The 18667-nt window shown below is 55.4% G+C and overlaps 1 protein-coding gene and 1 long non-coding RNA gene across 7 annotated transcripts in view; one reads left to right on the forward strand and one right to left on the reverse strand.

Moving 5' to 3' along the window:
* Positions 1–259: 259 nt before the first annotated feature.
* Positions 260–12957, forward strand: LOC148224104 (uncharacterized). 6 transcript variants are annotated; one of them, XR_015803484.1, is made up of 7 exons: positions 260–316; positions 813–904; positions 2296–2352; positions 2477–2570; positions 2796–2994; positions 3583–3704; positions 7262–7509. It is a non-coding gene; the product is annotated as an uncharacterized LOC148224104 (long non-coding RNA). The 6 variants fall into 6 exon arrangements; XR_015803487.1 differs by having other exon boundaries at positions 286–414; XR_015803488.1 differs by lacking the exon at positions 2296–2352 and having other exon boundaries at positions 265–316.
* Positions 12683–18667, reverse strand: part of FRAS1 (Fraser extracellular matrix complex subunit 1) — a 59440-nt gene continuing 53455 nt past the window's right edge. Inside the window, exons 52-62 of the mRNA XM_088164324.1 lie at positions 18422–18654; positions 18120–18280; positions 17304–17518; positions 16145–16295; positions 15762–15869; positions 15450–15609; positions 14972–15088; positions 14698–14864; positions 14188–14393; positions 13741–13887; positions 12683–13332 (exon numbers count right to left, since the gene is read on the reverse strand). Of these exons, the coding sequence (XP_088020450.1) occupies positions 12748–13332; positions 13741–13887; positions 14188–14393; positions 14698–14864; positions 14972–15088; positions 15450–15609; positions 15762–15869; positions 16145–16295; positions 17304–17518; positions 18120–18280; positions 18422–18654 (2250 nt within the window). The 3' untranslated portion in view covers positions 12683–12747. The remainder of the gene's footprint in view (positions 13333–13740; positions 13888–14187; positions 14394–14697; positions 14865–14971; positions 15089–15449; positions 15610–15761; positions 15870–16144; positions 16296–17303; positions 17519–18119; positions 18281–18421; positions 18655–18667) is intronic.

Raw genomic sequence — 18667 nt, forward strand, 5'->3', positions numbered from 1 at the left:
CTCACTCCATCTGCAGTTCAGGAAGCACCGAGGTAGTGCTTGGCTCTGGGAGGAGAGGCAGGGAAGCGGAATTTTGATAAAATTCCGGACACGGAATTCCCGCTCCCCTCACACGATCCCCGTGTGGGGCCTCGCGCGCCCCGCCCCGAGCCCTCCGCGCGCGCCCGGCTGCGGGGCTCGCCTCCCGCTGTCCAATCAGCGCCGCGATCGCCTCACGGCACCCGCCAATCACGAGCCGCCTAAGGGTATATAAGAGCCGCGGGAAGGGGAAATTGGAATTTTTTGGTTCGGCGCTGTTCATTAGTGCTTCGGTGAGGTAAAAATACAGTTTAATATATCTATTTATGATGTATGGAAATTGGAGTGATGTTTCAGTGTGTGATGTGCCGGCGGAAAGCTATTCGGTGACCTCAGGTAAAGCCATGGCAAGGATGGGAATCTGTTGATCTCTGAGTTTGCCTTGGCATCCCAGAGCCTCTCTCCGTGCAGATTATGACGGGAATATTTTCTAAATCGGTTGTTTACTGATATTTTTAGTGTTGAATTAATGCGGTTTTCTCATTTCGTGTATTTTAAGCCTTAGGTGGCAATTCCCGTTGGGCTGGTGGAGTGCTGAGGATTGCTATTGATGTTGGGAGAGATAATTGCCTTGCAGAGTTTTTCTATAAAATATAACTATATGAAATCATTGAGTTGCTATGATAAGAACGGGACTCCCAGTAGAGAACTGGGGTGTGTTGAACAGGGAGTGGGAAGCATGCATGTTTTTTCTGCCTTAATTCCTCCAACCATTGATTTCTGTCTGTTTGCAGCAGTAACTTCATTAACTAGGGCTGCATCACTGATCATATCCAAGCTGTTCTTTAGGACTCAGAGCTCAACGGGGAGCAGAACCTGGGTTCAGGTGCGTTGAAACGATGCCAGGAAAACATAAATCTCTCAGAAAATAGCATGAAGTAATATAAATGTCTTTATTTCAGTCAGGAGCCTGCCACTATAGTGGGTGAACATGCATCTGTACTTACTGAGACAATAGACAGGTGATGCACTGGCACTCCTGGGTTTCTGTTAATTGTTGCCAGGTGGTTTCCATTGGGTTCAGTTGCAGTGGATCTGTACTGGATCTGTACTGGAAAGCTGGAGCCCTGAAGCACAAGAAGCTTCTGAACTACACAGATATTTCAGGCTCCCACAGAAACACGCTGGGCCGTGGTTCTGAGGCAGGAGCATAAGAAATTTGATGTATTCAGTGCCACCTTGAGAGTTATTTCCTTTGAAGCTCCCAAGATCAGCCTGAAATTAGGGATCGTGCCTCACTTGTGACCCATGGAGGAGGACAAATGGTGTAGTTGTGTATTTTTTCTGCTCTCCCTCACTTTTTGCTGACACAGACAGAGCTTTCAAATCCCAGGAGCACAGGCTCTGCAGTGTTTTACAATAATAGGAATGGATTATCCTGTTCAGGGATGCTCATCAGGGATGGGTCAGCCCTTCCTGCTGTCTTTTCCTCCCTGGGAGGACGAAAACCCACTTGGCTTTCCCATGCAGGGCTGCCCGAGGCTGAGAGTTGCAATCCCTGGAGCACCCTCAGTCTCCTGGTGGTCACAGGATGACCACAGTGCGTTGTGAGTCGAGTTCAAGGCAGCTACTTGTGAGCTGAGAAAAGAACATCAGGAGGCTGGAAACAACTCCCAGAAACTTGTTAAAAGAAATGGGATGGACTTCTCCCCAAGTGTCTGAAAAACTCTTTTGGCTTTAGTTTATAAATTGAAAACTGAAGTGCTTGTAAAGGTGTTGGTGTTTGCTTTAATACATTTTTGGTGAGGTTTTGATTCGGTGCTGTTATTGGAGCTGCTGTTGGCTGAACAGGTGCCCCCTAATTCACCTGTAAGGACATGGCTGGGTTCAGTGCTTCTCACAGCTTGTGCAGTAGATAGAATTCCAGTGATACCTCACAAATGGATGGCTTGTGGTGTTCCATAAAGGAGCATTTCAGTGCCAGTTGTGCTCCCCTGTGAGCTGGTGCGAGAAGCAGAGGGTTTGCAGCAGCAGGTTTGGAGCAATGTTCCTGTGGCACAGACATTGCTCCCTGGCAAGTTCACGGGTTTGAGGCATTGGCTGACAGTAGCAAAGCACTGCCAGGGTCTTAGTTGTGCAGGGAACAAAATACTTCATTGGAAATCTAGTCTGGGAGTGTTGTGGCTTCAGAAAGAGCTCTGTGACCCTTTCCATGCCTTGTGCTGGCAGGGCACAACAGGCTGTGGGGCTCAAGTAGATCCATTTCTTGTTCTGAAGGGGCAGTGGACTGGTACAACGTGCACTGAGCAGAGGACGTTGGATGTGAAGATTTGGGTGAGTCTGGGGAGTTCTCGAGCCCTAAGAATCGTGGCAAGTGTAGCAGTAAAAATTCCAAATTAGAAATAATCAAAAGATGAGCTAGTTCTCAACAAACTTAACTCTCAAAATTATTTTTCAGGATTAAATAAGATTGAAATGAGCTTGGAAGGAAAGCCCCTGTGAGCAGAAACACTAAAGAATTCCTGCTGCTCCTGATGTCCTGGTCTTCTCAGGTGAGTTTTGTATGGAATTGAAAGGCAATTTCCTTGCCTCTGGTGAGCTGCAGCCACATCTCCTTTGAAGAAGAGAATGTGGAGGAATGGCAAGCAGGAAGATGACTTTTAGCCCACCACAATTGCTGCAAAAGAAGGAAAAGGAAGCCCCAGGCCCGTGCCAAGCACAGGGATTGCTGCCTGGTGTTTTTTTTCCTCAGTGTTTGTCCTGTACTGTCTGTTCAGGGCTTGTTCCTCACTGTTCCCTCCCAAATAATGCTGGAGGAAGAGGCCAAAACTCCCACTGTGTCTGTGGAGGATTTGTCTGCAGTGACTTGCTGGTGGTGGAGCGAGGACATGTTGCTGCAAAAGGAGCACAGCAGGATCAATCTCCTCCAGTCACCAGGCACTGTCCCCAGATGTCACACCCTGCTGCTGTCACTTGGTAAGATTGTATTTCCCCAAGCCCAGGTGCTGTTTTGGTGGTCCTGTATGCGGCTCTTTGCATTGGAGCTTTGTGTTTCAGCTCACTGGAGTCCATTCCACTGTTTAGTGCCTGTGATTTCTGTCTGTAATGAACACACTGGTCAGTTACTCCAAACTAGTTCCCTCCTTGAACTGATGGATCACAGGACTGTGACCCAATGATCTCTTATCCTGGAGCACTTCTCTGCTGCTCTCAGGAGAGGATGGTCCTGAGCTCTGTGAACAAAGGACAAAAGTAATGCAGCATCCTGGATATCTCTAATCTAAAGTCCAGTGCCAAAGGATAACTCACAAGTGGGGTCTGGGATGATGATGGTTCTGTTAAAATCAGGCAAATAATACAATAAGAAAAAATAGCGTCCTTTTTATGTCTGAAAGGTTTGAATAAAAATCCTGGAGAAGGGCACTTATATATTTAATATGGCTGTCACCTCTCCTTTTATTTAAAATGACAATCTTTATAATGAGCAATGAGAACAAATATGTGAAAGCCAGGAGCTTTTGACTTGCACAGTGGACTTAATTTTCCTTTTCTTCTCTCTTTCAGAACAGGAAAAATCATTTCATTCGACCCAGCTAAGGCAAAACCTTTGGTTTTGGTTGAGTTTGAGCAGCAAACCCGAGAGCCTCCAGCCCTGATGGCCTGCACTGGTCTGCACATGCTGTGGGGTAAGTCAGAGGGACATATTTCCCTTCTCCTGTCTGTTGGAATTAACTCACTAGGAAATGTAAGCACAGCTCTACTGTTTACTGGGATCTGGTTAAACTCCCTTTATCCTTGGATTCAGGGATGTACGGTCCAAGAGATTGTGTTGACCTGTGGATTCCAAGAACACCAGAAACTGGAGGGTGTGTTGTGCCAGAGCTGTGTCACAGCAGGTTGTGTTTCCCTCTGAGGACAGTGTCTCTGAGATAACCATGCCAGTAATTTTTACAGAGGGAAAAATACTAGCAATTACTTTTGATCCATGGGGAATTTTCTTTGGAATTATCAACCAGAGCATGTATCAATGGAGAGCAGTTCTTTTTGGCACTTTTTTCTGGTTTGCCATTTCCTTTCTGGTTTAAATCAGTTTTGTGTGCTCCTATTAAGGAAACAACATGTCTTTACCTTGAAATGTGGGGTGATTTTATTTGTTTTAGGTTTTTTTTCCCCCCAACTGAATCAGCCCTTCCATGAATAGTCTGTGTTGCTCTACACACTTTGCTTATGGGTCAGAGAAAGAAGTGAAATGACATTTGATGATCTTATATTTTTCCAAGCATAAGCGGGATGCTGTCTTGCCACTCCCCAAACCACTCCAGGCACATGAGAGTAGCTCAGAGCTGGCAGAGTTCTCTGGCAAATTGCAATATTTGAGAGGTTTGAGTATTGATAACAACTCTGTTGTCTCTTGGTTGCAAAGATTCAGTCCTACAGTGCCAGAGAGATGAAGAAAAAACAGAATTTCTCTTAGTTGTGGAAGATCTTGTGTTGTTCCTTGTGTAGTCTTTTAATTCTGCTGTATGACTTACTGTCAAGTATCTTTCTAGCAGGAGTTGATATAAATTTAGATATATTGGGGGGTAAAATTTGAGATAATCTCCGGGATAGAGAATAAATATTTTGAGGTAAAACTGAGGTGAATCAGTAATGGAGAGGTAGAGAAAATCTTGGTGAAATTTGTGCTAATTTACCTCTAGCAGAGGAAATGAAAATTTTGAGTTAAGAGTCAGGGTAATCAGTAGCGTGCATTAGGGAAATGATTGTGGCTAAAAACTGAGATAACCTCCAGGGTAGAGAATGAACATTTTGAGGTAAACAGACAGAATCAATGGTGGACAGGCACAGAAAATTTTAGGGGTAAAATTAAGGTAATGTGTAGAGGAGAGAAAACAACATTTTGAGGTAAATATGAGGTTAAAAGTACCGGACAGTTTGGGAAAATTTCAGAGGAGAATCCTGAGGTAATCTGTAGTGGATAGAATGAATATTTGGGATAGGAGAGAGGTAATTGGTGGGGGTTTTGGTGGGAAAATAGAAGTAATCCATAGGGACAAAAGGAATGTTTCGGAGTTCAGATGTGAGTTTACCTGTAGAGGAGAGACTGAAAATCCTGAGGTAAAAATGAGGTGGTTATTAGCAGATTGACCTGGAAAAAATTTGGAATAAAGCTTGAGATCGTGTAGGGGACAGAATGAGCATTGTGAGGTAAAATGAGGTAATTAACAGTAACAGGTAGGAAAAATCTTGGGTGCTGAGTCTGAAAAGAAAGAAAATTTTGAGGTGAACTGAGGTGATCAGTGGTGTACTGGTAAGGTCAAGTTTTGGCTTTAAAATTTGAGATAATCTGTAAGGAACAATGAACATGTGGGTGAATAGCCTGAAGTAATGGAGGGTTTTGGTGGTAAAATCTAAGTCATCCATAGGGGACAAGATGAACATTTTGAGGGTAAAACTTGAGGTGATTTGTAATTGAGGTAAAAAGGAGGTTGTCAGTGGTGAACGTGTCAGGATAATTTTGGGGTAAAACTTGAGCTGCTCTTTGAAGTACAATGAATATTTTTTGGGGAAAGTGTCAGGCCATCTGTAGGGACCAGTCCTGATGTGTGCCCTGTGCAGAGGGGGGATAATTCCTCCCTGGAGAGCACCGTGCTGGCAGAGGGGTCACACACACAGAGTCCAGCTTTTCTCTCTGTTCAGTCCAGCAGTCTCTGGATGTCACAGCTCTCCCCGCCAGGGTCTGGCTGTAAATGTGCTCGAACAGGGTTTAACCACACTGGCCCAAGTTGTCTTGGCACAGACTGGGGCCAGAGGTGAAGGTCAATGCAAAACAAACCCTGCCTGACCTCCAAATCCCAGGCTCAGTTCTACAAGCTGCCAAATGAGGGAATGAAAACACATAAACATGGAACCAAGGGCATTAATGAGGAATCCATTACATTGTTTTCATAGAATTTTCAACAGGGTTTTGAAGCTTCTCATGACAACAGTGCATTTCTTCCTTTGGATTATTCACTCTGTAGGATTTGGGGTTTATTGGGGTTTTGGCTCCCTTGTGGTGGCCCTGACACTGCTCAGGAGCTGGTAGGAAAAGCAGTCAGAGCTCCTGGCAGGTGCGAGTGCTTTCCCCCAGGCTGGACAGGTGGGATCTGCTTTGGCTATTCTGGAACCTGCTGGAAGTAGAAAAGCATAACCCCAAATCTCCACACTGTGGATGGAGTCGTGGAATCTAAACCAGTGCAAATGGATAGTCCAAAATGAATCATGAGAGAACAGGAGCAAATAAAAGGGTCACTGTCACTATGGTAAGGCAAAAGGAATTGTACCTGTAGCCCAGAATTCCATGCTGAGGCTGGAGTAGCCTCGCAGTGCCTCATGGAACACGGATATTCCCATGCAGAGCTGCTGCTTTTACACCAGGTTTGTCAGGAACCAGCAACCATCCATCCAGAGAAGTTCAGTGGGATCAGGACAAGCACATGTCTATGTGCCACAGAATTTTATTTATAACCCTCATCCCCCTGCCCCACTGGTGTTCTTGTGGGGGATTTTACTGAGTTCTGAGCTGGTTCTCACCCACTCTGAGGTCAGGCTCCATCTGATACTTTAAAGCAGGAGAAGGCGGTGGCCAGATGGACTCGTGGCCACTCCTGAGCCCAGCTGATGACATCCATGATTTGGAGGCTGTTTTGGGTGTCACCAATGGGATGCTTTGTGCAGACCCTGTAGGTACTGCAAGTGCTGTCCCAGTCCAAGCAGGTTCTGGTTCCCGGCTGCTCTCTGTCCCAGCGACACAACAGGCTCCTACAACACTCCAAATAGAGGATTTTTTTCCCAACGGGAAGCGTGGATTTCAAGGTGTGAGAGATATTTATATTTCCAGCGTGGATCAACTCCAAACCTCCCCGCCCACGGCGCACCCGACTGCAATAATTAATTTATGTCCATCCCCACCTTGTCCCAGCCCAGCCGGCACGTCACTGTAAAGTACTTGTGTATAGGAGTGAGAACGACAGATATTTATTAAAAGTGGGGTTCGTGACATTATTTTATGTACCAAATATTTACACTGAGGGCACGTGACTCTTCCTTTTGCCGAGATCACATCAGGAGACGGAATTAGATGCTGGGTCATAGGCATGGAATCGAAATTGAAGCTGCTCAACTGCTGTAGAGAAATTGTTGATCTTGTTCTTTAAAAAAGGTCTTTTATCACAGGTGCTCTCTCATTTCTCATTCTCAGTGGTCATCAAAGTTTCACGTGCAATTGCTCCTCTCCTGTAAAAAGTCCCCAGGATCAAGCCACTCAGTGCTGTGAGGGGATTGGGGCCCAAAGATCCAATCCTGGCAACATCCCAGCAGCCCTGTGGGGTCCCTGGGAGGAGATGAGGGTGGCCCTGGCCATCAGCGAAGGTTTCAAGCCCTGGGGTCTCCCCACAGGACGGGCACCCTGTGCAGGAGCGTGTGGCAATAAAGCAAACCTTGGACATCCCCAGGCTTTCCCAGCTTTGACTCAGTGGCAGCCCCTGGCTTTGGCATTTTTAAGTTCGCTCTTTTTTAGCCATTTCCATCCCAGGCAGGACCTTCCCCGAATGGAAATAAAGATGAAATATTTTAACGGGATTTTTAAAACCATAAAATGGTTTGCCATTGGAAAGTGTGAGTTGCAGAGAAATTGAGGGAGAACAAGGAGAGCATCAGGTCCCAGCTGGCAGCTGCAGTTTATTGCGGCTCACATGGAGGGACAGACAGGCAGCCGCTCTGGGTCCCAGAACATCGGTGGCACCGGGAAAACGCCGCTGCCGCCGTTCTCCCGTTCTTCAGCTCCAGCGGGGCCCCGGCTCCCCGCAGCCGGAGCGGGACCGTGCCCGGGGCCCGGCGGGGCCCAGCCCCGCGCCTGCAGAGGCCGGGGCAGGAGCGGCAGCGCCGCGCTCGGAGGGGTTGGAGCGACGGGGCCGGGCCGGGAGCGCGCCGGGGCTGCGGGAGCCGCGCTCCGTGTCCGCCAGAGGGCGCCCTGCGGGTCCCGAGCCCACACGGGGGCTCCGAGAACCGGGAACGGCGGCGCTCCCGTACCGGCAACCATCCCGGTACCGATGCCGCTTCAGTTCTCCCGCCGGGGGAGAGGCGGCACCGCTCGGGACCCCAGACGGACCCCGGCAGGACTCGGTCCCGCACCCCGGGAGCGGCCACGCCTCAGCGCGCCGGGCTCCGAGCGGTCCCCGCCGGGAGCAGCCCCCGGGCCGGGGCTCGCACAGCGCCGAGCGAGGGTCCCGAGCGATGTCGCCGGGACAGCGGTGCGGGGACACGCGGCGAGACCGGCACAGGTGTGAGGGCCGCGGCCACAGAGTGCGGGGCAGGGGCGCTGCGACAGGGCCGCCAATGGGGCCGGGGTGCGAGGCCGAGCAGCGCTGGGATGTGCCGGGGGTACCGGGCGGTGCCGCCTCTCCCCGGGCGGGAGCATCGAGGCGGGACCGGGACCGGGACCGGGACCGGGACCGGGACCCGCATGGCGCCCTCTGGCGGACACCGAGCCCCGTGTGGGACAGGGACCCCGGAGGGCGCCCTCTGGCGGACACGGAGCGCGCGGGAAGGGGCGGGGCCGGCACAGGTGAGAGGGGCGGGGCCGCCGAGTGCGAGGCGGGGCCAAGGGGCGCGTGCGCAGCGCGGGACAACAGAGCGCGTGCGCGGCGCGAAGCCGGCACAGGTGCGAGCAGGGCAGGGCCACAGGTGCGCGGGGCTCCAGGGCGGCTGCGCGGGGCGGGACCGAGGGCATTTAAACCCCGGAAACCGCCGCAGGCGCCATTTTCCCCCCAGCGCTCAGAGGTGGCTGCTGCTGCCGGTCCGGGCTCCCTCGGGGGGCCCAGGTGAGGTTCTTTTTCTCGCTTCTTTTCTCGCCTTCTGCTTTTCTCCCGTTCCTCTGTTCCCCCTCTACCGTCCTTCCCCGTGTCCCCCAAACCGCCTCCCCTCCCTGCCCTGCTGCGCACCCCAAACACCTCCATCCCTCCTTCCTTCGCCGTTCTTGCCCGCCATCCAACCCGACACCCTCTGTTTCCCCTCTCCCCCTCCAGCCTCCCCCCTTTTCCCCGTCGTCCTTTCACCCTCCCTGTCCATCCCGACCCTACCTCCCCTTATCCTCCCCTCCAGCTCCCCCGTAGCCTCCCTGTCTCCCCCATGCCTCCTTATTGCCCTTGTGTCTCCCCTATCTTGTCACTCTCTCTTGTTTCTCTCTCTTATCCACTTATCTCTCCCTTGCCGTGCCTCCCTTATCCTCTGTATCTCTCCCTTCTCTGTCCTGTCTGTCCCTTGTCCCTTTGTTTGTTCCCCCGCAGCCGCGGGGTTCGGGGTGCCGGATAATAAAGCCCAGAGGGCCGGAGCCGGCGCCCCTCGCGGGAATCCCCCCACGGGGCCGGAGCCGCTGTGCGGCTCCCCCCACACACAACACTGCCCCACAGTGCCGGCTGTCCGGCTGTCCCCACATCACACTGGGGGGGTCGGGGGGGGCCCCTCCTCAGGAGGGGTGCTGGGGTGGGTGGGGGTTTAGGATGGGCCCCCTCATTAGGAGGGGGTCCTGGGGGGGGTGGGGGGTGGGTTAGGGAGGACCCCCTCGTTAGGAGGGGGTCCGGGGGGGTGGGGTGGGGGGTGGGAGGGGCCCCCTCCGGAGGAGGGGCCCCTGGGGAGGGGCGGGGGGCGGGCCCCCTCCGGAGGGGGGGGCCCGGGGGAGGAGGGGTTGGGGGTCCGTCCCCCTTGGCCCCTCCCACCCTGGGCCCTCCCTTCCGGAGGGGCCCCCGCCCCCTGAGCCCCTCCCCAGGACCCCCTCCTCCGGACGGGGCCTCGGGGGGAGGGGGGGTGGGTGGGGGGGGGAAGCAGAAGGGGTCACGTCACTCTGAACCGTAATTACATTTTTATTACAAACAAGTGCAGTCCCCCTCCCTCCTGACCCCCCCCCCCCCCCCCCTCCACGGGGCCCCGTCCGGAGGAGGGGGTCCTGGGGAGGGACTCAGGGGGCGGGGGCCCCTCCGGAAGGGAGGGCCCAGGGTGGGAGGGGCCAAGGGGGACGGACCCCCAACCCCTCCTCCCCCGGGGCCCCCCCCTCCGGAGGGGGCCCGCCCCCCGCCCCTCCCCAGGGGCCCCTCCTCCGGAGGGGGCCCCTCCCACCCCCCACCCCACCCCCCCGGACCCCCTCCTAACGAGGGGGTCCTCCCTAACCCACCCCCCACCCCCCCCCAGGACCCCCTCCTAATGAGGGGGCCCATCCTAAACCCCCCACCCACCCCAGCACCCCCTCCTGAGGAGGGGGCCCCCCCCGACCCCCCATGCCCGCCCCCCCAGTGTGATGTGGGGACAGCCGGACAGCCGGCACTGTGGGGCAGTGTTGTGTGTGGGGGGAGCCGCACAGCGGCTCCGGCCCCGTGGGGGGATTCCCGCGAGGGGCGCCGGCTCCGGCCCTCTGGGCTTTATTATCCGGCACCCCGAACCCCGCGGCTGCGGGGGAACAAACAAAGGGACAAGGGACAGACAGGACAGAGAAGGGAGAGATACAGAGGATAAGGGAGGCACGGCAAGGGAGAGATAAGTGGATAAGAGAGAGAAACAAGAGAGAGTGACAAGATAGGGGAGACACAAGGGCAATAAGGAGGCATGAGCGAGACAGGGAGGCTACGGGGGAGCTGGAGGGGAGGATAAGGGGAGGCAGGGTCGGGATGGACAGGGAAGGTGGAAGGACGACGGGGAAAAGGGGGGAGGCTGGAGGGGTAGAGGGGAAACAGAGGGTGTCGGGTTGGATGGCGGGCAAGAACGGCGAAGGAAGGAGGGATGGAGGCGGTTGGGGTGCGCAGCAGGGCAGGGAGGGGAGGCGGTTTGGGGGACACGGGGAAGGACGGTAGAGGGGGAACGGAGGAACGGGAGAAAAGCAGAAGGAGAGAGAAGCAAAGAGAAGGCGAGAGAAGCAGAGGGAATAGAGAAGGCGAGAGGAGAGAGAAGCAGAAAGAAGAGAGAAGCAAAGAGAAGGAGAAGCAGAAGGAGCGACAAACAGAAAGTAGGACAGAGGAGAGAGTAGGACAGAAGCAGAAAGACAGAAAAGGACAGAAGAAAGGAGAGAGAAGAACCTCACCTGGGCCCCCTGAGGGAGCCCGGACCGGCAGCAGCAGCCACCTCTGAGCGCTGGGGGGAAAATGGCGCCTGCGGCGGTTTCCGGGGTTTAAATGCCCTCGGTCCCGCCCCGCGCAGCCGCCCTGGAGCCCCGCTCACCTGTGGCCCTGCCCTGCTCACACCTGTGCCGGCTTCGCGCCGCGCACGCGCTCTGTTGTCCCGCGCTGCGCACGCGCCCCTTGGCCCCGCCTCGCACTCGGCGGCCCCGCCCCTCTCACCTGTGCCGGCCCCGCCCCTTCCCGCGCGCTCCGTGTCCGCCAGAGGGCGCCCTCCGGGGTCCCTGTCCCACACGGGGCTCGGTGTCCGCCAGAGGGCGCCCTGCGGGTCCCGGTCCCGGTCCCGGTCCCGCCTCGATGCTCCCGCCCGGGGAGAGGCGGCACCGCCCGGGGAGAGGCGGCACCGCCCGGTACCCCCGGCACATCCCAGCGCTGCTCGGCCTCGCACCCCGGCCCCATTGGCGGCCCTGTCGCAGCGCCCCTGCCCCGCACTCTGTGGCCGCGGCCCTCACACCTGTGCCGGTCTCGCCGCGTGTCCCCGCACCGCTGTCCCGGCGACATCGCTCGGGACCCTCGCTCGGCGCTGTGCGAGCCCCGGCCCGGGGGCTGCTCCCGGCGGGGACCGCTCGGAGCCCGGCGCGCTGAGGCGGGGCCGTGCCCGTGGCCGGGGTGCGAGACCGAGTCTTGCCGCTGTCGGCTCGCGGAGCTGCGCTGCCTGTGTCCCGGCGGGCGGACTGCAGCTCTCGGGGATGGCGGACCAAGGCCGGACTGGGGTTGAGACAGGGCTGCGGATCTGCAAAGCCCAGCCTGCACTCGATGTCCCCTCCTGCTACGCTGCCGGGAGGAGGCTGACCGCGAGCGGGTGATGGAGCCCACAGCCAGAGCTGGGATGGGGTGTTCAGGTCCTGCCGGGGTCCGTCTGGGGTCCCGGGCGGTGCCACCTCTCCCCCGGCGGGAGAATTGAAGCGGCATCTGTACCGGGATGGTTGCCGGTACGGGAGCGCCGCCGTTCCCGGTTCCCGGTTCGGACGCGGAGCCCCCGTGTGGGCCCTTGACCCGCAGGGCGCCCTCTGGCGGACACGGAGCCCCGGAGCGCTCCCGGCCCGGCCGCTCCAACACCTCCGAGCGCGGCGCAGCCGGGCCGGTGCAGCGCCCGCGTCTCCGTCCTTCCCTCCCCCGGCGCCGCAGCTCCGTGGTGCTCCAGCCCGCTGCGCCCCAGGGGAATGAGGGGGACTGTAGCGGCAGCACGGGAAGGGACACCCCGGTCATAGCGGGTGAAGTTTTTATTTCAGCATTTTTCTCTTCCAGAGAACCCAGAGGAACGCGGCTGTTCGCCGGCTGGCACAGAGCTCCCACACGCCAGGAGTCGGGGATGGTTTCCCTACACTGCCCAGCCCTCGGGGAGAGCTGGAGCAGCACCGAGAGAGGGCAGCGGTGTCACGCGGTGAAGCCGCAAAGACTGGAGCAGCGGGAATTGGCATCCGCCCCTCCTAACCAGACTAAAAAAATACCCGCGTGGCTTTTCAGTTTTGGATTATCTTTATTTTACAGTTTATAAAAAGCTTTTCCCAATGCGCGTGCTCCATTAAACTTCCGTGCCGTCGTGCAAATTGCTGTGGACTTTGACTTCCAAGTTCACCTGCTTCACTTTCCTGCCCTGGACGTGGCAGACGCCGCCGGGGTCTCTCGGTGGATGGACGTTCCTGACGGTGCAGCACCGGCTGCCCGCGGCCCTCGGCGCGCCCCGGGGCAGATCCACCTTGGTGTTCAAGGGACACTCCTCGGGAGAGCCCCTGGCAGCCTCCCGCTTCCTCCGCACCTTCCGGCACTCCCGGGCCAGGAGGCAAATTCCGGACAGCAGCAGCAGCAGCAGGGTGAGCGCGGCGAAGGCGCTGCCCAGGGACGCGCCCGTTTGGGACAAGGAGGCGGCGGCGGCGGCCTCCTCCCTCTCCAAGAGCAGCGACTTCATGTTGGTGCCGTTCTTCAGCTGGTCGCCCTCGTTGTCGTAGATGAGGGAGGGATCCAGCGCCGGCCTCCCTGCGCCCTCGGGCAGATCCCTGCGGCCGCGCTGCCAGCGGCGAGACAGGGAGCGCTGGACACGGGGCCCGGCCGTGCCCTCCGGCCCGATCACGTAGATCACTTGGAGGTACCACTGGTGTCCCGCTTCCACCTTTACCAAAGGCAAGGCATGGACAGAGGGAATGTGAACGATGGCTTTTACATCAGGGGATTCTGTCAAGAGCTGGTGTGTTTTGTGCCCTGCGTCTGACAAAGCTCAGTGGGTTTTTCTGAGCACCTGCAGTAACACTGACCACCCCGTGAGTTGTCCAGCATTTGCCAGTGGCAATAATTTATTCAGGATCATGAAGAATATGTTTTTAAAGAGAGTTTTCATGAGTGCTTCAGGGAAAGAAAAAATTATTTTTTTTTTTAATTTTTAATAAATTACCACAATAATATCCTCATCTCCATTTCCTGTGTCCGAGTTGAATTCTGAAGGCCCAGAGCCTACAATTCACCAAGTATTTGGGAGGTCCTGGACAGAAAAGTCCAGGACGGGCTTCCAAAAGGTACATACCTTGTAGAGAGCATCCACCTTGAGAGTAAATCCATCAACTCCGGGCATGCTGCTCACTGAGTGGAACTCAGACAGCTCGGAAGCAAAGTGGGCATCAAAAGGCACATCATGGAAATATTTATCTGTCACTTCTGGCTGGTTTCGGTCCTGCAAGTCAGACAAGTGCCGTGAGGGATGCTGTCTGCTTTCCCAAGAGAGGCTGGAAGCCAGGGCACTAGCCAACACCTGAGTAAGGGATCTAATCCGAATGCCCCATCTCCACACCGACATGTGGGCATGGATTAAGGAATACTCATGGACAAAGGGTGGGGAAAAACTGATCCTGTGTTCACAGTTTGCACCAGCAGTACAGAGCACCCACCACGCTTCTTTCCTCATCCCTTTGCAGTCACGATCTGCTCGTTGCCAGAGAGAATCCCAAGTGAGAAGCAGGAGCAGAGGACTCACCAGGAGGAGGAATCTGTGTTTCAGGAACTTGTTGGGCTGGATGCAGCCGTACTGAGGGCCCTCGTTGTAGACGGTGCCCGTGGGGTCGAAGAAGGGCACGTAGCCATCCCTGCCCGTGCACAGGTAAACCTTCTCCAGCTGCAGCTTGTACGCGGCGTTGAGGTTTTGTTCCGGGTGCCAGAGCACACGCCCGTACAGGATTTGCCCTGGGGAGGTCAGGACAAAGAGGAGCAAGTGAAATTCCACAACCAAGGGAAACACTGCTAGACCACACGTGAGTCCGTGTTCAGAAGGGTTTGGATTGTTTGGGAAGGGCTTGGTGTGTGGGAGTGACAAAATACAGTGCCAGAGCACGTTGTTGTTTTACAGGGCTGCAAGAGGCTCAAAATTTCATTTATTGCTGTGGAAGAGGCCAAGCCACATCTGGGTTTTGCCCTTTCCTCTCCAGGAAATGCAAGATGTGAAGGCAGAAACACTGGGCACAAGCAGAAGAGGAGAGGTAAATCCTACCCTTGGAGAAAGCCCCTTTGTAATCCATTTCTGCCAGAGACATCTCGGATTTGGTGGGGTCCATGAGAAAAACCTTCTCGTTGTTACAGAGCTGAAACTCTGTGTTCAGGGAGTAAACAACTGGAACTGGGCGGTTTGTCTGCTGGAAGGCAATTGGGATCAAAAACCTGGCATTGGGAGAAGGAAGGAAGCAAAGGAGAGATGAGGTTTGGACACATGTGCACCCCAAAGGGGCTGACCCTGCCCTGCTGCCCTGGGGATGGGGTCCCCTTACCGCTCGGGAGCGTGAGCTGTGCAGGGCAGGGGCTTGTCTCCAGGCTCTGCCCACGGCTGTGTGGGCTGCACCGTGCAGGGGATCAGCGAGATGGTGTATTCTCCAGAGTAATCCTTCCTGGGAACAGACAGGAGAGCCTGCAGTCACCAAGCAGAGCTCTGAGCTCTTCACCCAGGGCAGCACCTCTCCCTTGTCCCAGCAATATGTTCCAGCAGTCCCTGAGGGACAAATGTGACCACCTGAAATGGGGATCAGTCTATCCATAGGCTTCACTGCTGGAAAAATTCCTCTCCAAGAGGCTGAGCTGATTTTTCTCTCAGTAGAACAGTGCTCCAGCCCTGACAGTGACTCCCCACATGCTCCAGCCCTGACCAAGCTCCTGAACATTCCACGCTGTTGCTGTGGCTGCTGGAGGGGGGCCAGGCAGACCGTGGTGCCATGGGAAGCTGCTGAAGGGGACTGGACCCCCAGCTCTCACCTGTTGTAGGAGCTGGTTGCCCTCCAGAGCTGGTAGGGAGAGTCAAAAGTCTGAGCACTCCACAGCAGCTGCAGGTCAAACTCAATCCCTCCCAGGTGCTCTGGAGTCATCAAAGAGGACCTGACATCCGGCAGGCTGTGGTGCTCCATGACAAACAGCCCTGGGGGAGGACAAGGAGGTGACAGGAGGCAAAGTGTGGAGCTCAGCACAGAGGGGCTCCAGGCGGGGACAGGGACTTGTCCTGCTGCCTGTGCTGTGAGAGCAGAGCTGTGTGACCCCGGTTTGTGTCCCTGCCGGGATCACTGCCCTCACCTCTGAACTTGGCCTGTGTCTTGAACTCGATGACGAGCCGGCCGTCCTCGCGGATGTAGATGCGGATGATCTGCAGCCGGGCCGAGAGCACGCTGTCCGTCTGGATCCCTGCAAGGACAGCACCACTGGGAGCCCACACAGCACGCTGGCTCCTCAGCTGGGCTCTGCCAGCCCCACAGGGAGATCCCCAAAAGGCAGGGTGTAGCTGGGATCATCCTGCAGTGAGCCAGCTACACGCTCCCTCCGTTATCCACTGGCTGCCAAAGCCCCCTGCAGGCATTCCGAGTTCCCTGCTCCCTCAGGACTCTGGTGGCAGTCAGGAACTAAGGGGAAAACATAAAGGAGCTGCTTCTTCCATAGCCCTTGCAGTGCCTCAGGCTCACCTGTCCTCCAGAGAACGGTGTCGTAGAAGAAGGAGAATTCCATCTCCGTGTGGTGCTCCAGGGAAGCCCAGCCCCTCGGAGCCGTCACGTAGATGTAGGACACGTAGAGAGGGACATGGACTGTCAGGAAGGACTGGGCAGAGTCCCTCACCTGGCAACAAAACCCCAAAAAGGGGGTTATGCACCTTCAAGTGCAGTCAGCAGTGACTCTGAACATTCTTTACGTGTAGGTACCTCAGACAAACCCGTGTTTTAATTCAGGGGCAGTGCTACGCCTCGCTGAGGCCATGGGACAAAGGAGTTCTGGGCACAATTTCACCTTAAAATCCCCCAGTTTCCAAAGCTGTGAATTAAAAATCAGCAATTCTGCTTGCTCAGGCCTCCCAGAGCTCTCCATTTATTATCTGCAGAGTGCAGCTGTTCTTTGCAGGCCCCAGAGAATTCAGGGAGATGTTCCAGCCTGGCTGGAGCCAGGCTCCACACGCTCCACTGGGCAGTTGTTCAGGCCAAGCAGCTCCTCTGGGCTCATGCAAACAATTGGAGCTATAAAAGGAAACTTAATGAAGAAGTCCAGGCTGGCAGGAATTAAAAGAGATGATGCTGGTCCTAGCAATGTGACTGGGAATTTAATGCAAGGACCTAAGGGAGAAGGAGTGGGCTGCACATGGATCATGCAGCCACGAGAGGGCAGTGACACGCCTGGAATGGCGAAAGCCACTCATTTATAGAGGAATATTTTTGGGGTTTGGTCTGTCAGCCTGTTAATTAGGAAATGAGTTAAAATATCCCACGACCTGGCTCTGTTGTGAATCATGGACTGAGCTGCCTCTGCTCTGTCCCCAGCTCATTTCTATTAGCTGAGAACATGATCAAAATTATAAGAGAGAGCCCAGCTGAGAACATTTTTTATTTCCAGTATGGAAATTTAAAAAGCACATTAAAAAACAAGTATTTTCCTGGTGCTCTGAAGATTAGGAGAATAAAACCTGTGATACTTCCAGGAAAATAAATAAAATAAAAGCACACAGCACTGCTCTCTTCCAGGTGACAGGCAGCAGAGCAGAGCAGCAACTACACCCAAGTGCAAGGCAGAGCTGTGCCTGAGAACTGAGAGGGATCTGGGGGAGGTGGGAGAGCTCTGGGTGGGTCTCCCTCTCACCTGGAAGTCAGCAGTGACAGAGCCTCCACAGACATCGATTAACTCGGTCATGTCGTAGTAGGCGTCGAAGGTCCAGATGCAGCTCTTGAGGTTGAGGTGCTGGTACAGCTGGATGCTCTTGGGCTCCCTGACGGCGGGGTCCAGCTGGTAGGGGCGGTCATAGCCCGGGCCCAGCACCGAGCTGTCCTGGGTCACCTCGTCCAGGAACCCTGCCTCTGAGGGACACAAAGCAGCACGCTCGTCCCTCCCATTCTGAACAGCCCCAGCACAAGGATGGAGGGAGCTCCTCTCCCTTCCTTGTCCTGGAGGTCAAACTGGACGTACTCAGCTCTTCACAGGAGTGAAGTAAGCATCCTACAAATCAGACTTAGCGACCTACTGATTCAAGGTTGAAGTTAACCTTTAAGAAATGAGGAACAGATTGAGAATGGAATTATCAGAATGAAGTACAGCCTCCTGCCTGCCTGGATCTAGTATGGATTTCATTCCCTAGAGTGTCAGAGACACAATCTGCCTGCTCTTTTCAGCTCTGTGATGTTGCTGCCTCATGAGAGACCTCAGTGACCCAGACACAGTGATCCAGCCCTGCAGATCCCTCTCTACCCAGGTGGGTATCACGAGACAGATTTGAAAAGCAGAAAACCACCAGCACAATGTGAACCTACAATCTCAATCATTCCCGTGCCTGGAATCCCATCTCCAACAGGGCAGCTCTGGTCCTTGCTGCTAGACCAGGAAGGTTCATTGCTGGCTACATCATGTCATTGCTTTCCAGGCTTCCACATTGAGGAAGCACAGGCTGGCACTGCAGGTTACCTGAGATGCCTCTGAGGTCCCTGACAGTGACCAGGTTGGAGCAGACGTGCTGGTGCCTGTAGATGGACTCAGAGAGAAGGAAATGCAGGTTGTGCAGCGGCAGCGTGGAGATGAGGGGCAGCATCCCATCCTGGTGGGGGATCTGCACCGAGATGTGGATCCTGGAACAAGCAGCACATGAGACAGCAGAACAGAGCAGCCTGGCAGGCACAGGATCCCCACAGCAGCACAGCCCCAGCACGGGAGCCTGAGGTTTATTTGAGCTGGTGAAGGGCTGCACTCCCCCTTCTCCAGGCTCATACCTGTTGGGATGCTCCTTGTGCTTCACATCCAGGTACTTGAGCGTGGCAATGAAGGACTGTGCCTGGAAGCCTCGGGCTGTCCCTGCCACCACGGGCGTGTGACAGATGGCACTGTCTGTGCCTATGGTCACCACGTTGCTCCTCAGGGGGGTGCCCACGTGGCCAGCCTTGTCCACAGCCTTGGCCACGCAGCGCACGTGGAACCGCCGGCTGAAGTAGATGCTGTCCAGCACCTGAGGGAACCAG

Source organism: Sturnus vulgaris, chromosome 4 (genome assembly GCF_052056855.1).
Source record: "Sturnus vulgaris isolate bStuVul1 chromosome 4, bStuVul1.hap1, whole genome shotgun sequence".
NCBI classification, from domain to species: Eukaryota; Metazoa; Chordata; class Aves; order Passeriformes; family Sturnidae; genus Sturnus; species Sturnus vulgaris.